Here is a 15,723-nt window from a genome sequence, read left to right as displayed (position 1 = left end):
CAGTCTGGAATAATCAAATCCATCCACCGGTGCAGACACTTGGCAGAATCTTCACAGTGAAGACTTCACTGTGAACCGAAATTTCCAAAAACGGCTCCTGCGCCCTTCTTGCTACCATGTAAAGCTCAGAACATTCTTAGCTACAAGTGCCTCTCTCTGCTTCTCATCTTTTTTCAGATTTCAGAGGTGAACTTCCATCTTACAGGCAGCAGGACTTACACACATATGTGGAAAAGAAACAGCAGCTGGAGAGCTGCAGCCCAACAGCAGCCGTTGAGGAGAAGCCTGATAACCGAGTCACAAGCGTTGAGGAGCAGCCTGATAACCTTAGGTTGTAAACAACACCAGCCTGTGCTCCCGCAGCAAGACAGCTTATCAGCTGAGGGTCAACATAAGGTCTGCACACGCAGGCCTCCTCAACTCAGTGTGGTCTTGAATGAGCTAAGATCACTTGCACTATAGTGCTGGCAGACACACTGTGCTTCTACACACAGAGATTTCAGATCAGCCTCAGCTGAAGAGGACCAAACAAACGCAACTAAATCTGAAATGGCTTTTATTGCTCAGCTGCATGGCCTTTCATATTTGCGTCTTTTCTCCAAGTGACAGAAAAGCAAATATAGAACTCCAGCTGCTTTCGTGATAAAAAGACAAAATATAATCAAGAAATCCCATGAAAACACACACAAAACCTTGTCAAAAAAAACCTGAAAACAGGCGCTTTACTTTATGGATGCAGATCTTTGTGAAGTCACCATAAAATATTTCATAGCTTGTCGTGACAGCTTGCAGGTGGCAGCCATTTGTGCAGTTGAGACACAAGACTGCATGACAAAGCAAACAAAAGAAATATTAGCATTGCGTCTGTCCTCAGAGAGCAGCCCTTGAACACAACAATGCAGCATTGTGCTACTTTTCTCACTTGTAAAAGTCCTGGAAGTTGGCATCAAACTTTGCAGAGTTGCTCAACCCTCCTTTTCACCGCCTTGCACAAATAAAGATCTTCAGGGATCAGGTTTGGAAAGCCAGAAATTGTTAATGGAGGATCCGAGTAAGACTGTGCCATGATGACGGCTTGGTTCCATGTTTAACTTTGAAAATTAAGATGTAGGTGTATGATGCAGCCTAGCAAACACAATGCTTGTCTGACTCGCATGCAAACTGGTAATCAGATTGTTCCCTAAGCAATAAAACCATTTATTGAGTCAAATTTGCAGGCATAATGAAGAATAATTCTATATTCACAAACTAAATATAGCAAATTGTTGTTTTGGGAAATAACTTATTGTTTTTTTTTTTTTTTTTTTAAAGAGTCCTTAAACTAAAATGATCAAAACAATCTTGGAAGGCTCCAGCTGTGTACAGAGCGTGGCTTTTAACTGTAAAACACAGTATTCATTTCCAAGAAAAGCTACTCAGCCCTCAGGTGTGAGCTTACCCACTTCCCGCTAAATGATTCAAACCATGATCCCTGATGAGGAAGGTGAGATCAAAGCCTGCAAAGACAATATCTGCGGTGTCCCAGGGATTGGCAAGATACCTTTTCTGTTTGTGGTGCATTGTTCAGGGGCACAGCAGGGGGATAAAAGCCATACAAGTGTGCAGACAGTGAGATGGAGGGGAGGGTTTGTTCTCCGACCTCCTCCATTACTTGAGTACACATTCTGGCATAATCCCTTGCTTGCATTGTGTGCGGATTACTGGTTGAATGGAATGGAGAAGGATCAGTCCTAATGTGTGGTGAGACCTTCCTGTTGAATGACATGGTGTCACTTCTGTTAATGTTTTATTTGTAATTGGGAAATGTTTAAAATACAGTTCCCCTCTGTTTCATTTGGGCTGAGTGAAAAATCACAAAACCAATATCTGCAAAGCTTGAGAGCCACAATTTATATCCAGTGACAATATGCATCTTTTTTCTTTTCTTTTTTTTGCAGGACTGAAGTCCACACAGGGCAAAGGAGATGACTCCACGGGTCGTGATTTCACTTTGGTTTGACTCTTTTGAGCTATCATGCATTTAGAGGTAGAAAAGCCTCAGTTTTTACAATGGGCCTTTATGGTATCAAGGAGCTCATCAACCAGACTCGAATCAGAAAGAAAGAAAATCTACACACACTGCCTTTTTCCAATATCTTCAGAAATAAGGAGATGAGGTAAAATTGTATTTTTGTCCTTCCAGTTTAATGTGGCTGCAGGCCTGCCACGATCATTTGCTGCTCCAGTGAACTTTGCGATTATGAGCTTTTCAAAGGGGGAGACAGACCTTATGACAAAGCCCGAAGGACCCAGAGTCAAGGAAGTAAGAGTGATCTGGGGTCGAGGTGAGGCCACTGCTCAGGACAGGCTTTTGGTCCTTTATTTCGAGCACGAGGGAAGCGGGGGGGTGCTCCTGACAGACACATACCTTATTTCATTTCAGAGCAGGATATCACTATGTGGTGACATAGACGAGTAGTAGGCATGCAGCTGATTAGGAAATAGCTTGGAGGCCTTGATTCACAAGCTCCACGGAGCAAAACGCCTCCATATTTGACATTAAACAAGTGTATCATAAATGGCTTCTGGCACTGCTGGCAAGTGTCTCCATGCTGGTAAAGGAAGCATTTAAAAAAAATCAGATTGGAGATGAAAGACTCAGTGGCATGGCATATGAGGAAAGTATCTAATTTGCATCACCGTGTCAAAACAGAAATATGACATGAGTGTGACAGTGATCACCAATGATTGGTTGGAAAAACAAAGAATTTGTTCAGAATTATATCAGTGAACCGCAGAAAAAGATGTTTTCAAAAATAACCATTAAAAAAAAAAAAATACTGGTTTCGCAGTTGGGTTTATTTAAACATCAACATCTGAAAATGGTCATCAAATTGTTTTAAAAAGCGCACAAAAGAAAGAAAAACACTCCACAGATTCTTTCTCGTCACTGAAAACAGTGTCACATGCAAACTGGTCATTGCAAATTCATGCCGTGCCTCCAAACAAAATTAGAAATGTTTAAAGTCTTAAATTAAAGTGCAGACTGTAAAATTTCCAAAGATACCATATATGTCTTCCTGAAAGTTAAAATGATGCATAAGGCATGTAGAATATTTCCATTTGATAGCATGTTTACAGAAAACGTATAAATGTGTGCTTAAAAAGAAAAAACTTGTAAACGTCTCCAAGTGTAATCATCCTTGAGATTAAAGGAAGAGTTAAAGTTCACACTGCTGTTCAAGAAGAAATAACATGAATTTAACAACTCTAAAATAAAATAGAGAAAATAAAATAAGTTAAGGGGTTAAATTGCTTGTTTCATCCCCGTTGTAGTTAGCAATAAAAATCCTAACAGCTGTGGCCTAATTTTACCACTGTTTGGCTGATGTTTGGCTGGTGGTAATTTCCTACCTTGCTTATTGAAAGACAGCTTGCAGGCATCAACCGTTTGCATATTTACTACACCCGTCTTTATCTAGGGAACAAAGATAAGGTATCCATACAAAAGACTATGCAAAAACAATTTACGCACTCTTCCATCAAAACAAGAAACTGAACTCCTGGTTTAATAATTAACAATTTGGATTCAAACTAAACATTAACACTGACTGAATGTGGAATCATGTGGAAAATTGCCTGGAAATGCCTGCAGACGTGAACAGGCTCACAATGACCCACCACCGCTGCAAGCGTTGGAAAAAGAAAAAAAAAAGGCAAACTTTTGCACAACAGTCTTATCTTTAACAAGCAAAAAAACTGAAAGAAAATAAAAAAAGATTCTGTAAGGTGACCGTTAGTCACGTATTGGTCAAAAATTAATGATTCACAGTAGCAGCACAACTTGTCGTGATTGGCACAACTCCAAGGTGAGGTTAATTTGAGGGTAAAACTTTGGAAACCAAGACATCGGATACATGTTTTTTTTCCTGAGTGGGTGCTGACCAAGCCTCTCCTTTTGAAGAGGGGACCTGTCCCAACATGGCTGTCAGGTGATGCAATGCCCTTCTGAGAATGGAGGAATACAGAGCTGCCAGCTCTTACCGCCTCACAGCAAGTCAGAATGTTTTGCTCTAGGGCATGAAGAATTTCCCAAGATGTCATGGTACACAAAAAGTACTTTACATGGGTTGAACATTATTATGGATTCACCCTTATAGCCAAATGAACATCTTGACTATCAGCAAATTGCTTGATTATTTTCTCTATTTTTCTTTTTGCCCATAGATCAGAGTTTCACACAGACTTTGAAATCAATAAAATATATGATTTTCTCATTTTTGAGCAGCTGGAATCACTCAAAGGATAGTTGATGATTTAGTTTCTGTCCCTACAATTATCACTGAATCATATATGTGCATATCCTATTTTCTGTTCATTTTTACGCTGCTGTGTTCAGTTGATCCGTTAACAAACCTAACCTATTTCGCCAGCTCTGCTTTTTATTTACCTGGTGTCCAGACACGCACAAAAGCTCTGCGTTAACATATGTAAAGAGATAGATGCAACTTACTGGAACACAGCTCTGATCTTATCGTTCTCACAATCACTCATGCAATGTCTTCTTTATCAAAACACTGGCCTACGAGCAGTAAAAAGAGAGCGACAGGACAGGACAAGAACTTGCTATTTTCATTCTTTTGTCGATTCTTGTACACAGACGGAGACGCACCCGCTTGCTGTGAGCAGCGGCGGGTTCTGCACCCAACTGAGCAATGGCACGAACAGGCCCGGACATGTGAACACAATCTGTGGCATGAGTGGTAACGCAGAATGTGTAAAGGATGGAGGTGCATGTGCCACAAACCAAAAGTAACATAAACATACAGACTCATCAGATACCACAAAAATGTAAGATCATTTCCTTTTATCATATCATCCATCAATTCTTTTTATTCAGAATCACTGGGTGTGAGTATCCAAGCCTGTTGTTCTGTCAAAGGGGAACAATTCACACCTAAGTCCACACTTATGCCAATTTAGAATTGCCAGTTAGCCTACTGTGCATGTCTTTGGATTGTGGGAGGAAAATGGAGCGCTGTGAGAAAACCCATGCACATTTGTCTGTACTCTGTAATTCTGTTACCGCCACTTCTCTCTACTCTGTATATGCGGGCACCTGTTACATGTCTGTCTATCCTGGAAGTGAAATGGAAAATTCTTTAAGAGCTAAATCCACCATAGCTTGTGAAGAAAACAGTCACTGATAATGCATTTTCTGGCTGCCATTAGTGGTAAATGTTTAGGTATTGTTCAAGTGTCATGGTGTATTAGGTCAACCCTATGGCCAAATGTTTAGGGCACATACCACTGGAGTAAAATCTCATCACAGCCAGATGGAGTCGATCCAGCCAACAGGCCTTTACTGCATGTCACTCCCCTACGTGCTCTCCCCACATTTCCTGTTCATCACCACTGTCCTCTGTGAATAAAAGTAAAAATTCCTCCCAACACACATGCAAAAAAAAACAAAACAAAACAACAACAACTAAGTGACTTCATTAAATGATGACTATAATGTCCTTTGCTTTAATAAAGCCTGCTGTTTCCACATCTGTTTCATGCATATGTTTAAATGAACAAAAACCAGCTTAGTGATGTCATAAGCAGGTTTGGGCATGTGGGGCTGAAAATCATGACATTCACTGCAGAACCCAGTGAATCAGCAGCACCACTGAGAGATTTGCAGCAATAAGTCCATCTATTGTCTGACAGCTGTGGATCTAATCACCTGAAACTCTCATTAGGTCAGTGGAAAAGTACAAAAAAAAAAAAAATCTATGAAACATCTGGGACACGTAAAGTGAAGATTGATTTCTCAGTAATTGCTGTCACATTAGATACATTACATTTCTTATGTGTCTTGGTATTTTCTTGACATAATGCATTTTACAGTTTCATACACATTTGTTCCCCCCCCCCAATACTTAAACCTCTCTGTGTTTTTACAAGCTGTGAATAAATAAAGGTTACCCACTTACTTTGTTGGGGACACAATTCAGCTACATCCAGTTTGTTTTGTAGTTTTCAGGCACATTTTTTCAAAAAAGACAAGTCTAATGAAATTACCTGTGTAGGTCATGTGAGTTATTAGTGTTTTTTTATAGTTACACTTTTATAGTTATACTATGTTAACCTTTATTTGTAAAATAAAGTAACAACCTCATAAGTGTAGGTGCAAAAAGTAGAAGAAATAGAGTTTTTAATGATTAAAAACTGAGGCAATAAGGAACAAAACACTTTCCAGCAGTGTTTGTGTTCCATATTTTAATGAGGTAGCTGTTACAGTACGTACTCAGTGTTGTATACAAAAATTTTATCTGCAAATATAATGAAATTATATCTCATCTAGCAACTAAATACCTGTGAATTCCTGAAACCACATAAAATGACGTTTACTATTTTATAATCAGACACATAACAAAATATCACTGGGTGAGTATCTGTAGCAGCTTGTTTGCCAGTTTTTTTTTTTTCTTCAAGCCACCACTTAAAACCTGTTCATTTAAACAAGAAGCTTAATTAAAATGATCGTCGGTCAAAACTGTCTCCCTCCTGGAATTATATTACTCGCACTATAATCAATCAGGCCCAAAATTCAATTTAAAAGCAATCAGCCTTTGGTGGGTTTTCTCAGATCAATGGTAATCCGATGATAATTTTGACCCCGAATGTGGCTGTTCTTTATTTCTAGTCTCAAGTGTTTCTGCTCCCTCAGTAGACTTAAGGAAAGGCTCAAAAATCCCTGCCACGGGCCTGCACACTACATTACCCCAGAAAATGGCTTCGCGTGTCTTTTTCAAAAGCAATACTGTCAGGACACAGCACATTCTGGGGGCCGGATCAATAGTTTAAAGAGTGCTTTTGATATTCGTGAATTTCTCTCAGAGGTGGAGGACAAGTGAAATATAAAATCTGACTAATCAAATTCAATCGCTGAGCTGAGATTACATTTTAGCATATGTGTTTAGAAGATAATTAGTTAAAAGAATGAGACTGGATGATTAAGCACTCAAAAACCTGTTTGGATTTAGCATGCACACAAATTCTAATCGTATTTATTTCAATTTTGAAGAAATTCATGGATTCATTAGCAGTTACCTGTTGATAATTAGGAGTTTTTAATTGCTCTATACAACCTCAAAAGATCTAATTTATTATAAACTAATATTAAAGTAAATAGAAGTTGCTCCTGGTTGCTCAGTTGTTTCATGATTAACATTATCTATTATTTTTTCAGTTTTATGGCTTTCATGCAACTGAGAGGAGCGTGCAGACAGAAATAAGCCTGCAGAAATAATTAAAAAGCAGATTTTTTCTGTCACAAAGACAGCTGAAAAGAGGGCCACTCATCATTACAACATTTATCATATCTTGCTGCCTGAAATGGAGTTAAGAGGCACGTCTGAGCTGACAACCAGCACTTAAAAACTTCAAACATGCTCTTACACTGAGCTTTCAACCTCATCCAGATCCCTATTGGGAGTCTTCCATCAGAAACACACAGTTTGGTGGAGCAACTGACAAAAATAACCTCTTGTGTGCCTAAGTATGAATCCTCCAAATGTCTGCAGCTCATGAATTTATGGCTGTGCTTAACTCTCACAAACCTCCTGATAACAGAGTCTACCTGCCATATGCCACTGAATATAGGTCATAAATCTATTAAGGGGAGCCATGACTCTACGCCATACTTAAAGCACGAGCATCAGGTGGACAGTTGTTCGATAGCCTTTTGTTGTTACAGCTTGTTTCTTAACCTGGCAGCCGAGGACACGAGGACTGTCAGCAATAAAAGAGAAATTCAAAAGTAAAAGCTCTTTTGGCAGCAGCAATTCGGCACTTGAACTGCTGCATTTGTGCAACTCTAGTTTCAAACTTTGAGATACTTTGAAACCCCAGATTTTTTTTTGCAGACGAATGAAACAAAGTCAACAGTGGCTGCATGTCTGTGTCAGGATACCAAATAAGGAGCAGTGAGCAAAAACAGTTGCAAAAGAAAGAACGAGGCGCAGTTTTTAAAATCAACTTTTAAATCAAAATGTGTGCACTGCAGTGAATGACAAAGAGACAACAGAAGGAGTCCTCTGATAATTACACAGCACGGAGATGCTCCTGTACCTCCAGCAAAAACTGATGTCACCCTGTAATCAACTGAGTCAAGAGGAAAGAATGTCTAATAATGGAATAGTGCACTCTCACTCAGTGATCAAAACAGCAGTTTTTATGGAGCCTGTCAAGGAGAGGAAACAGACAATTGCTGTTTGTGGTTTCAGGAGAGAAAAGGGTATGCTCGGTGTTTGCCATCTGATAAATGCGTCTCCTTTTCAAGAAGTTTGGAGCCGAAGTAGATTGAGGTGGGAGCTGTTTGATTTGCAACAGGAAGATTTTTGTTTTGATCCCGCGCACAGTAGCTCAACAAACTTTGTGAGCTTACAGCAGATAAATGGTTCAGGATCCAAATGTATTCACTGTTAAGCAGCGGGGGAAAAAAAAAAAAAAAAAAAAAAAAAATCACATCTGTTCAGCAGTGATGCACAGAGCAACAAGGTCTGGTCTGTGGTTTGTTTTGAGTTCTCCATTTTTAAACTCCCCCCTCCCGCCCCGCTCTCTCCCAATGGGAGTCCTGTTTTTACAATGACACAAACTTTAAAAGCGCATCTTCTAATTTTTAAACACCAATGCACTTTTGCAAATTTGCGCTCATCATGATGAAACTGTTTTGCCGTGGATGCATTTTGCACTTTCCCACAGGTGCCGGTAACAGGTGGGGGTCAGGGCAAGCAGGGCAGAGACACTGCCAGTGTGGCTGGCCGCCACAGCGGGTTTAGAGGATCATCTTCCACCCAGCTGCTGATGCCCTGTTATCCCCCAGCCATTCATCACAGCTCACTGAGAGTCAGATATGCACTGCCCTCAAATCCCCCCCGCCCCCCCACCATCCCTTGCTCCCAGCATTCCTCACTTTCCCCTGTGGATCTCTGCTGCTGATAGCTGTCAGGACTGCACTGATGTACACAAACACCCACCCACCACGTATGTGCATGTATTCGTAAAGCTGCTTTCAATCTCCTTTCAACCACGTGTCACTCTTCATGTCTGTCTGTAAGGTCCCATCAAAAAAAAAAAAAAAAAGAAAAGAAAAAAAAAATCACCACATTCAGAACTAAAAGATCAGACCGCAGATTGGCAAGATACAGCTTTGCAGATTTTGATCACTTGTAGCACATTGGAGGAATGTTTTATGAATTACATTTCTGCTCATTTCGCATCTGCTGATGCAGTGGAACAGTGAACATTTAATGAACATTTAGTCGAGGTAATGTGTCCAGAAAAGAACGAATCCATCAGAAAAAAAGACCTGCAGAAGAAAACTGATACACAGCAAGAAAAGTTTGTATACGTGTCAGCAGGATGAGGTTGAATTTGCATGCATTAGGACATGTACTCACACCTTTTAGAGCAATAAATATATAATACTACACACACTTTGTGCAATTACTAATGATCTGATCATCTGCCTCATTGGTGAGCTCCTCATCCCATGGATAGACACCAAACTCTGCAGTCTTAGAATTCAACTAGTGATGGTATTCTTGTTCTTCTCTGCAGCCTTGCTGCACGATGTGTACCAGCACATGACACAGTTCTCCATCAGTTGTATGTTTTGGTTCAAATGGCAGTCCAATGGATCTTTAGACCAAAAGAACAACTGTTGGCACCTGCAGTTTACAAACCTAGAGCTGGAGATACTCTGACCACAGAACAAAAGACTCTCTAAATGACTAGGGATGCACTGATCCGGATCAGTTATCCTTCTTTGATGAGCTGAATCGGATATTGGTGATAACAAGCTACGGCCGATACATTCAGTTGTCTCCTGTTTCCTTCTCACGGAGCAGGAGATGGAAGGCTAGCAACTTAGCACTGACTGAATCTTTTTAAATGAGAGCAAGGTGATTGTTCAAAACTAAATTGCAATTCTTAAAGTCTGTGTGAGGGAAATGGAATGGAATAAGTATGTAGACTATTCAAAACACAGTTCTGCAAACATGCCATTTCTAAAGGTTCATTAAATAGGATTGTTAAGCCATAAGCATGCAAGCAATGGCAAAAGCTGAATGTAAACAAATATTTGCTCATGAGGATTACACTATATTGCAGACTTGTTGTTTACTGGAACGGGTTATGCATTTCAAGCTAATTTAAACTGTCTGTTTATTGATTTTTATTTTGTACAAGAAGGACACTTAGAAAGATAGAGAAAATGTCTAAAACACAGCAGCCTAGTATGCAAAAGTCACTCACTGGAGTACACAGTCTATAACAAAAAGGATCAATTGTGCAAACCTCATCAATCAGAAATGCTTTTTAACCCCAAATATGGTGCATGGTTGTGGTTTGCAGTCAAGCGGCAATAAACGTTGCTACTATGAAGGCTAATCCAACGATTTTAAAGCCAATTCGTGACACAAAAACAGCCTCTGTAGTAACACACACGCCCAGTGTTTTGACAGCAGTTTTCCTCTGGAGTGTGTTGGCTGTTTCCACTTGACTCTCTCATTACTCCTGTGTGTGCTTGCCCTTTGACAACCTATTCACTGCATAATATATCGAGGTAATCCAGTGCCTGACTGGTGATATACAGTACTGACTGATGCCGAGGTTAAGTAAAGATGAAGTCACGGAGGGGCAAGCTCTAGTACACATATTGACAGGCCCTTTGTCAGGGTGGTCAGCAGTTAACTTCATGTCGTTATTGATCAGGTGATTCAGCCGATTGATTGGGCCATTGCTGATAGATCAGAGGACAGAGGCGAAGCAGAAAAGATGACCAGCTTCAACAATTTTGCAACAGCAATGGAGGAGGGGGGACTTCTCTAGCATATTAGCTACAGCTGACTTTCAGATTTAATTCAGAGATCCTTCCACATCAGATTAAAGTAAAGAAATTTTAAGAAACCAAAAAAATCCATTAGCCACAACATTAAAACACTAAGCAGTTAGTTAAGTAACTACTGCTACTCATCTTGTTACAATGCAGTCTTATGCTGGAACCTGGGCTCCCATTATGGGGATGTTATTCTGACTTGCACCCACCTGAAAATTGCTGCTGAGCAAAGCATCTCCTAACTTGACAACTGCACTCTCTGACAGTAGCAGCCTCTCTGAGCAGGAAATTTGCTTAACCACCAAAACCTTCTCAGTATTGACTTGAAGAACAGAGCAAAGGGCCCACAACATCTGGCAGATGTTTTTAAATGTTGATCCAATCAACATACAATGAAAATGTAATTTTATTTAATACTTCGGTCCTTTTCAGTGACTGAAACTATAAACTCTCTCACGGAAAGATCCACACTGATCTTTTGCTGTTCAACATTTTCTGTTTCTTTCTTATTTTTGCTTATTTTAGAAAATGATATTTCATTAGCATATGAAAAACATATCATGAGTTGGACAGATTGGGCAAGAACATTTGGTGATTTTGGCATAAAAACAATCTACATGGCTGTTCTTTCGCTCCAAATGTGGAATGAGTCTTTTGAGATGACAACAAGCTGTACAGTCTTTATCTAATATGTACGTTAACAACTTCAAATTAAAGTTGAAGGTCAGGACTTTTTGGCTCCTTGTCATTCTATAATTTCATGTTCAGTGTGCTGGATTACTGAGCCACAACAATGCGAGAATTGCCCCTGACCAACAGACTGCACTGTACACCCCTAAAAACAGGTGCCAGAGGTCAAAGTTATGTTTCAATGTCTTGCTCAAGGGAACTTAGACGAGCACAAAGTAGATACAATGCCTGTGTGAACCTGAGACCACCCAGTAACTTACAGTCTCTACGTCCAACAAACTAAATGGGATTTAGTCTAACAGGTAAAGTCTATAATTCCAAAAGATTAAAATCAGACATCTTTGTAAAACTTCACTGGAACACTTCTAAAACTTCCTTCAGGAAAACTCACTCTAGTCATAAAAAGTGCCATAAAAATACATGTGAATGCAGCGATAGTCATTGCAGACTTGTACTGGAACATAACTGCAAGAACTATTATATCTTAGGAAGACCAAATATTTGAAACAATACATGGACATTGCTTTGTTTTTTTAAATGGAGAAACACTATGAAGTTATAAAAAGCAAGACAAACATTATTTCCAAATATTTTTTTCTATTTAAATGGGATTGTTCTTTTTTCCCCTCTAAGTCTACAACAGGGGTGGGGAACTCCAGACCTCAAGGGCTGGTGTCCTGCAGGTTTTAGATTTCACCCTGGGCCAACACACCTGAATCAAATGATTAGTTCATTACAAGGCCACTTGAGAACTTCATGACATGTTGAGGAGGTAATTTAGCCCTTTAAATAAGCTGTGTCGGATCAAGGACGCATCTAAAACCTGCAGGACACTGGCCTTGAGACCTGGCGTTCCCCTACCTCTGGTCTACAATGACTTTTACTGAACTGTAAGCCCCTCCCATTCCCAGATCTTACCCCATTGTAGCAGGAAATGTTGTCTAAACCAGTGAAGTGGTATGGCTCTATGGTGTTGCACGTTCCCATGTAGGTCTTGAACATGGCGTTGATATTTTTCAGGGCAATCACACAAACAGCTGAATTAGGTGTTGGGTCTTTAGAGTTTGGCTTTCCTTCGGCAAAGGCAGCAAACAGCACATCATCGTCCTCTTCCAACTTCATGAGCTTCTGGAATTCCGGGTCAATTCCTGCTTTAGTGACATAGGCTGCCTGCAAGATATTAAACACTTTCACATCTGTCCCAGAGCGCCGCCGTCGCTTGTTGGTGCTGATGCATTGAAGGGGCATTTCCACGTAGCGACGAATCACAGAGTCTGTGGAGCACATGCGGACTATGCGGGAGTGGTAGGCCTGAGAGTTCTTGCTCACCTGCTGCACGGTGAGGAAGTAGGTGAATGGTCCACTCTGGAAGGAGTAAACGTAGCGCAGGTAGTAATTTCCACGTAGAGATGGAATTAGGTCCATGTATGATCTGTTTGAGAAGAAAGTAAAACCATTTTGGCTTGTCTTCATTTTCCGCAGAGAAAGGGTATGGGGATGTTTTGCACTGCTTGAGATGTTTCTTCTGCCGGGAATTTCTGAGTTCCCAACAAAAAATTTGATGACATTGCTCTCCACATTCAGCACTTGGGAGCCCAAAGGGCTGACTACAACATCTGAGTCATCGGGTTGCCCGGTTTCTAGTTTCTTATTGTCGGCAAAGCAGTAGACTTCTTCATCTACACTTTTTCTCACGCCATCATCCACGACGTGACGGCGGCAAACACCGTTATCTGCTGAGCCACAGCTGTACAACCCCTTGTCGTAAACGTTCTCTGCTACTAAGGCAATGTTGTGGTTGTCTACTCTTCCACTGCTGCTTGCTCCGTTCAGCTTCTGGCCACAGGTCTCGTTGGCACGCAGCGGACCTGTGTGGTACTCTGACAGCTTTCTCAAGTTTGGGGCCAGGGCATATATTCGGTTTACAGCACCAACATAGATGACTCCATCCAGTATCACCATGTTCTGGATTGGGAATTCTGCAGTAAACGATGGGAGCTCATAGGTGACCGAGAGGTTGAGTTTGGTATCCTCTGATGATTTATCGCACTGGCCCTGCACGCTGGAGCGAACAGCCCACAGCAACATGATGGCATGAAGCAAACAGAGATTCATCCTGTTCCAGAAATAAGAGACACGGGAAATGAATTATTAAAACATCGCTGCTATAACAACAAGCACTAAAGCATTCATCACATGCCTCTCTGAATAGGTGGCCTTAATTGTGGCCTTAATTGTGTGAACTTTTGGGAAAAAGCTCCAGTTTGTGCTGATTTGGAAGATTCAAATCCCTTATTTAGATTCACAAGTAGAACTCTGTCAGGGAGTAAAGTCAGGGTTTACTCACATCACCACAAGCAATTAATATAGTCATACTCAAGTCACTGGAGGCATTTTGGTGACACAAAACTTTGATATCAGTCCTCTTATCATGGACACTTGAACATCTGCCTTCACTGACCACTGGATGAACAAGCAACAAGACTTGGGCGAGCACTTCTGTTCTGCTCTGCTCTGCTCCCATGTGACCACAGCACAAAGCAAAGCAGTGAATCACCCTGAGAGGAGGCCATTCTACACGCTGAAGCAGGCACTGGCCTAAGTTTAGACAGCAAGTACCCAAGGGAGCAAAGATAAACTCAATTAAAACAAGAGAGGTGGGAGGGAGAAGGCAAGGGGCACCTTCCAGCAAAATGATAAATAACCCCACCAACTAAATGGTAATCCACTGGGAGGTTGTTGGGGGGGGGGGGGGGGCAACAGCAACACCAGAGGGAATTGGCAAAATGCGCATTTTCATGCTCCCGGTCTGGATGTGGCTTCATACACACAGACCCAGGCTGTAAACCAAAATAAGCCAATAACGTGCTGCACAGTTAGTTTGGGTTTTATATTCATGCCCACAGCTATGCGTAAGACCATTCAGAACCCCCCAGTGTGCGCTATCTGCCTGATTTATATCATGTCTGAACGGTACGAGCTCATTTGCTATTGTAGAGCAAGTCTGGGTGAGAAAACTCAGCTTTCAGATGCAACATATGTTTCACGGAGAAGATTTTCACACTGACAGCACTAACAGGTGCTTGAAGACAGAAAACATGAAGCGGTACTCATACATGTCAAACACGGAATAACACAGCAGGGTGACGATAGTGTGCCAAAGAAAATAAGCATTAAACAATGTAGGATTCTATTATAAAACATTCTCATCCCAGGACAGGGTCAAGAGAAGCAAAGACTTGCTTTTTATCTGTTATGAGTAATTGGGGGCACATTAGTGTGCACCTGCACCAAACACAAAAAGATCACAACCTCTAAGCATGACTGTTTCTTTCTCTTTTTTTCCCCAAAAGACAAAAGGCGAGGTGGAAAACAGTGAAAATGTTTTCAGTTTGAAAGGAAAGTGAGTCATGGCTAGAGGCTCAGAAAACACAAATGGGAAGTTGGTGAAATGGTGTGAGGGGCCAGAAAAAACATTTCCAAACAGGCTGCGATATACAGAGCAGGAGGAGAGGGTCAGGGTCCACGAATATACAGTATATCCAAAAAAAAAAAGAAAAGAAAGAAAGAAAAAAATCCTGGAAACTAGCGGAGTTGGAAACAAACTTACCTGCTTTTCTGTTAGTGAGCAACAGTGCGGTACGTCTTGTTGATTCAAATCATATTCCGCTGGACAATCTCTCAAGACTGAGACTTTCTCAATAAATCCAGAGTGACCCGGGATTCTTCTTCTCGCTTCCCGGTGAAACAAATAAACCCCCTGCAAAGTTTTTTTCTTCCAATTTAGTTTTAAACCCTTCGGTTTTAGGCAAGCCCGTGGACCTGCTGTTGCTGAAACGCGTGGGACTAAACTCTGGCTGCATCCAGCAGAGAGACCCGCTCACATCTCAGTTCCTCTCGTGGTGCGCAATGCCCCGCCTCCTTTCCTCCACTGGAGCTCCGTGCGGCTCTTCAGGTGCTGCAGAAGCTAATCGGTCTATGACTATAAGGCAATGCAGACACCCATGTAAGAAGGAGCTGTTAAACTAAGCATTAACGACGTGTTCGAGCTGGGAATATCAAGCACTAATAAAATGTTATAATTGTGCATTATTATCTTGTGACTTCGAACAACCTACATTTGTTTAATTCCAGCTCTTTTGCACTAAAGCAATAGTACATTC

The 15,723-nt window shown here is 41.0% G+C and overlaps 1 protein-coding gene across 2 annotated transcripts in view; it reads right to left on the bottom strand.

Moving 5' to 3' along the window:
• Positions 1 to 15,514, bottom strand: part of met (MET proto-oncogene, receptor tyrosine kinase) — a 70,121-nt gene extending 54,607 nt beyond the window's left edge. Inside the window, exons 1-2 of one of the 2 annotated variants that reach the window (XM_004556315.4) lie at positions 15,171 to 15,514; positions 12,479 to 13,676 (exon numbers count right to left, since the gene is read on the bottom strand). In XM_004556315.4, the coding sequence (XP_004556372.3) occupies positions 12,479 to 13,675 (1,197 nt within the window). In that variant the 5' untranslated portion in view covers position 13,676; positions 15,171 to 15,514. The remainder of the gene's footprint in view (positions 1 to 12,478; positions 13,677 to 15,170) is intronic. The other variant, XM_004556314.4, reaches the window with a different exon arrangement.
• Positions 15,515 to 15,723: the final 209 nt, after the last annotated feature.

Source organism: Maylandia zebra, linkage group LG7 (assembly GCF_041146795.1).
Source record: "Maylandia zebra isolate NMK-2024a linkage group LG7, Mzebra_GT3a, whole genome shotgun sequence".
Taxonomy (NCBI): domain Eukaryota; kingdom Metazoa; phylum Chordata; class Actinopteri; order Cichliformes; family Cichlidae; genus Maylandia; species Maylandia zebra.
Note: the sequence above shows the minus strand (reverse complement) of the source record. Positions and strands in the feature narration are given on the sequence as shown.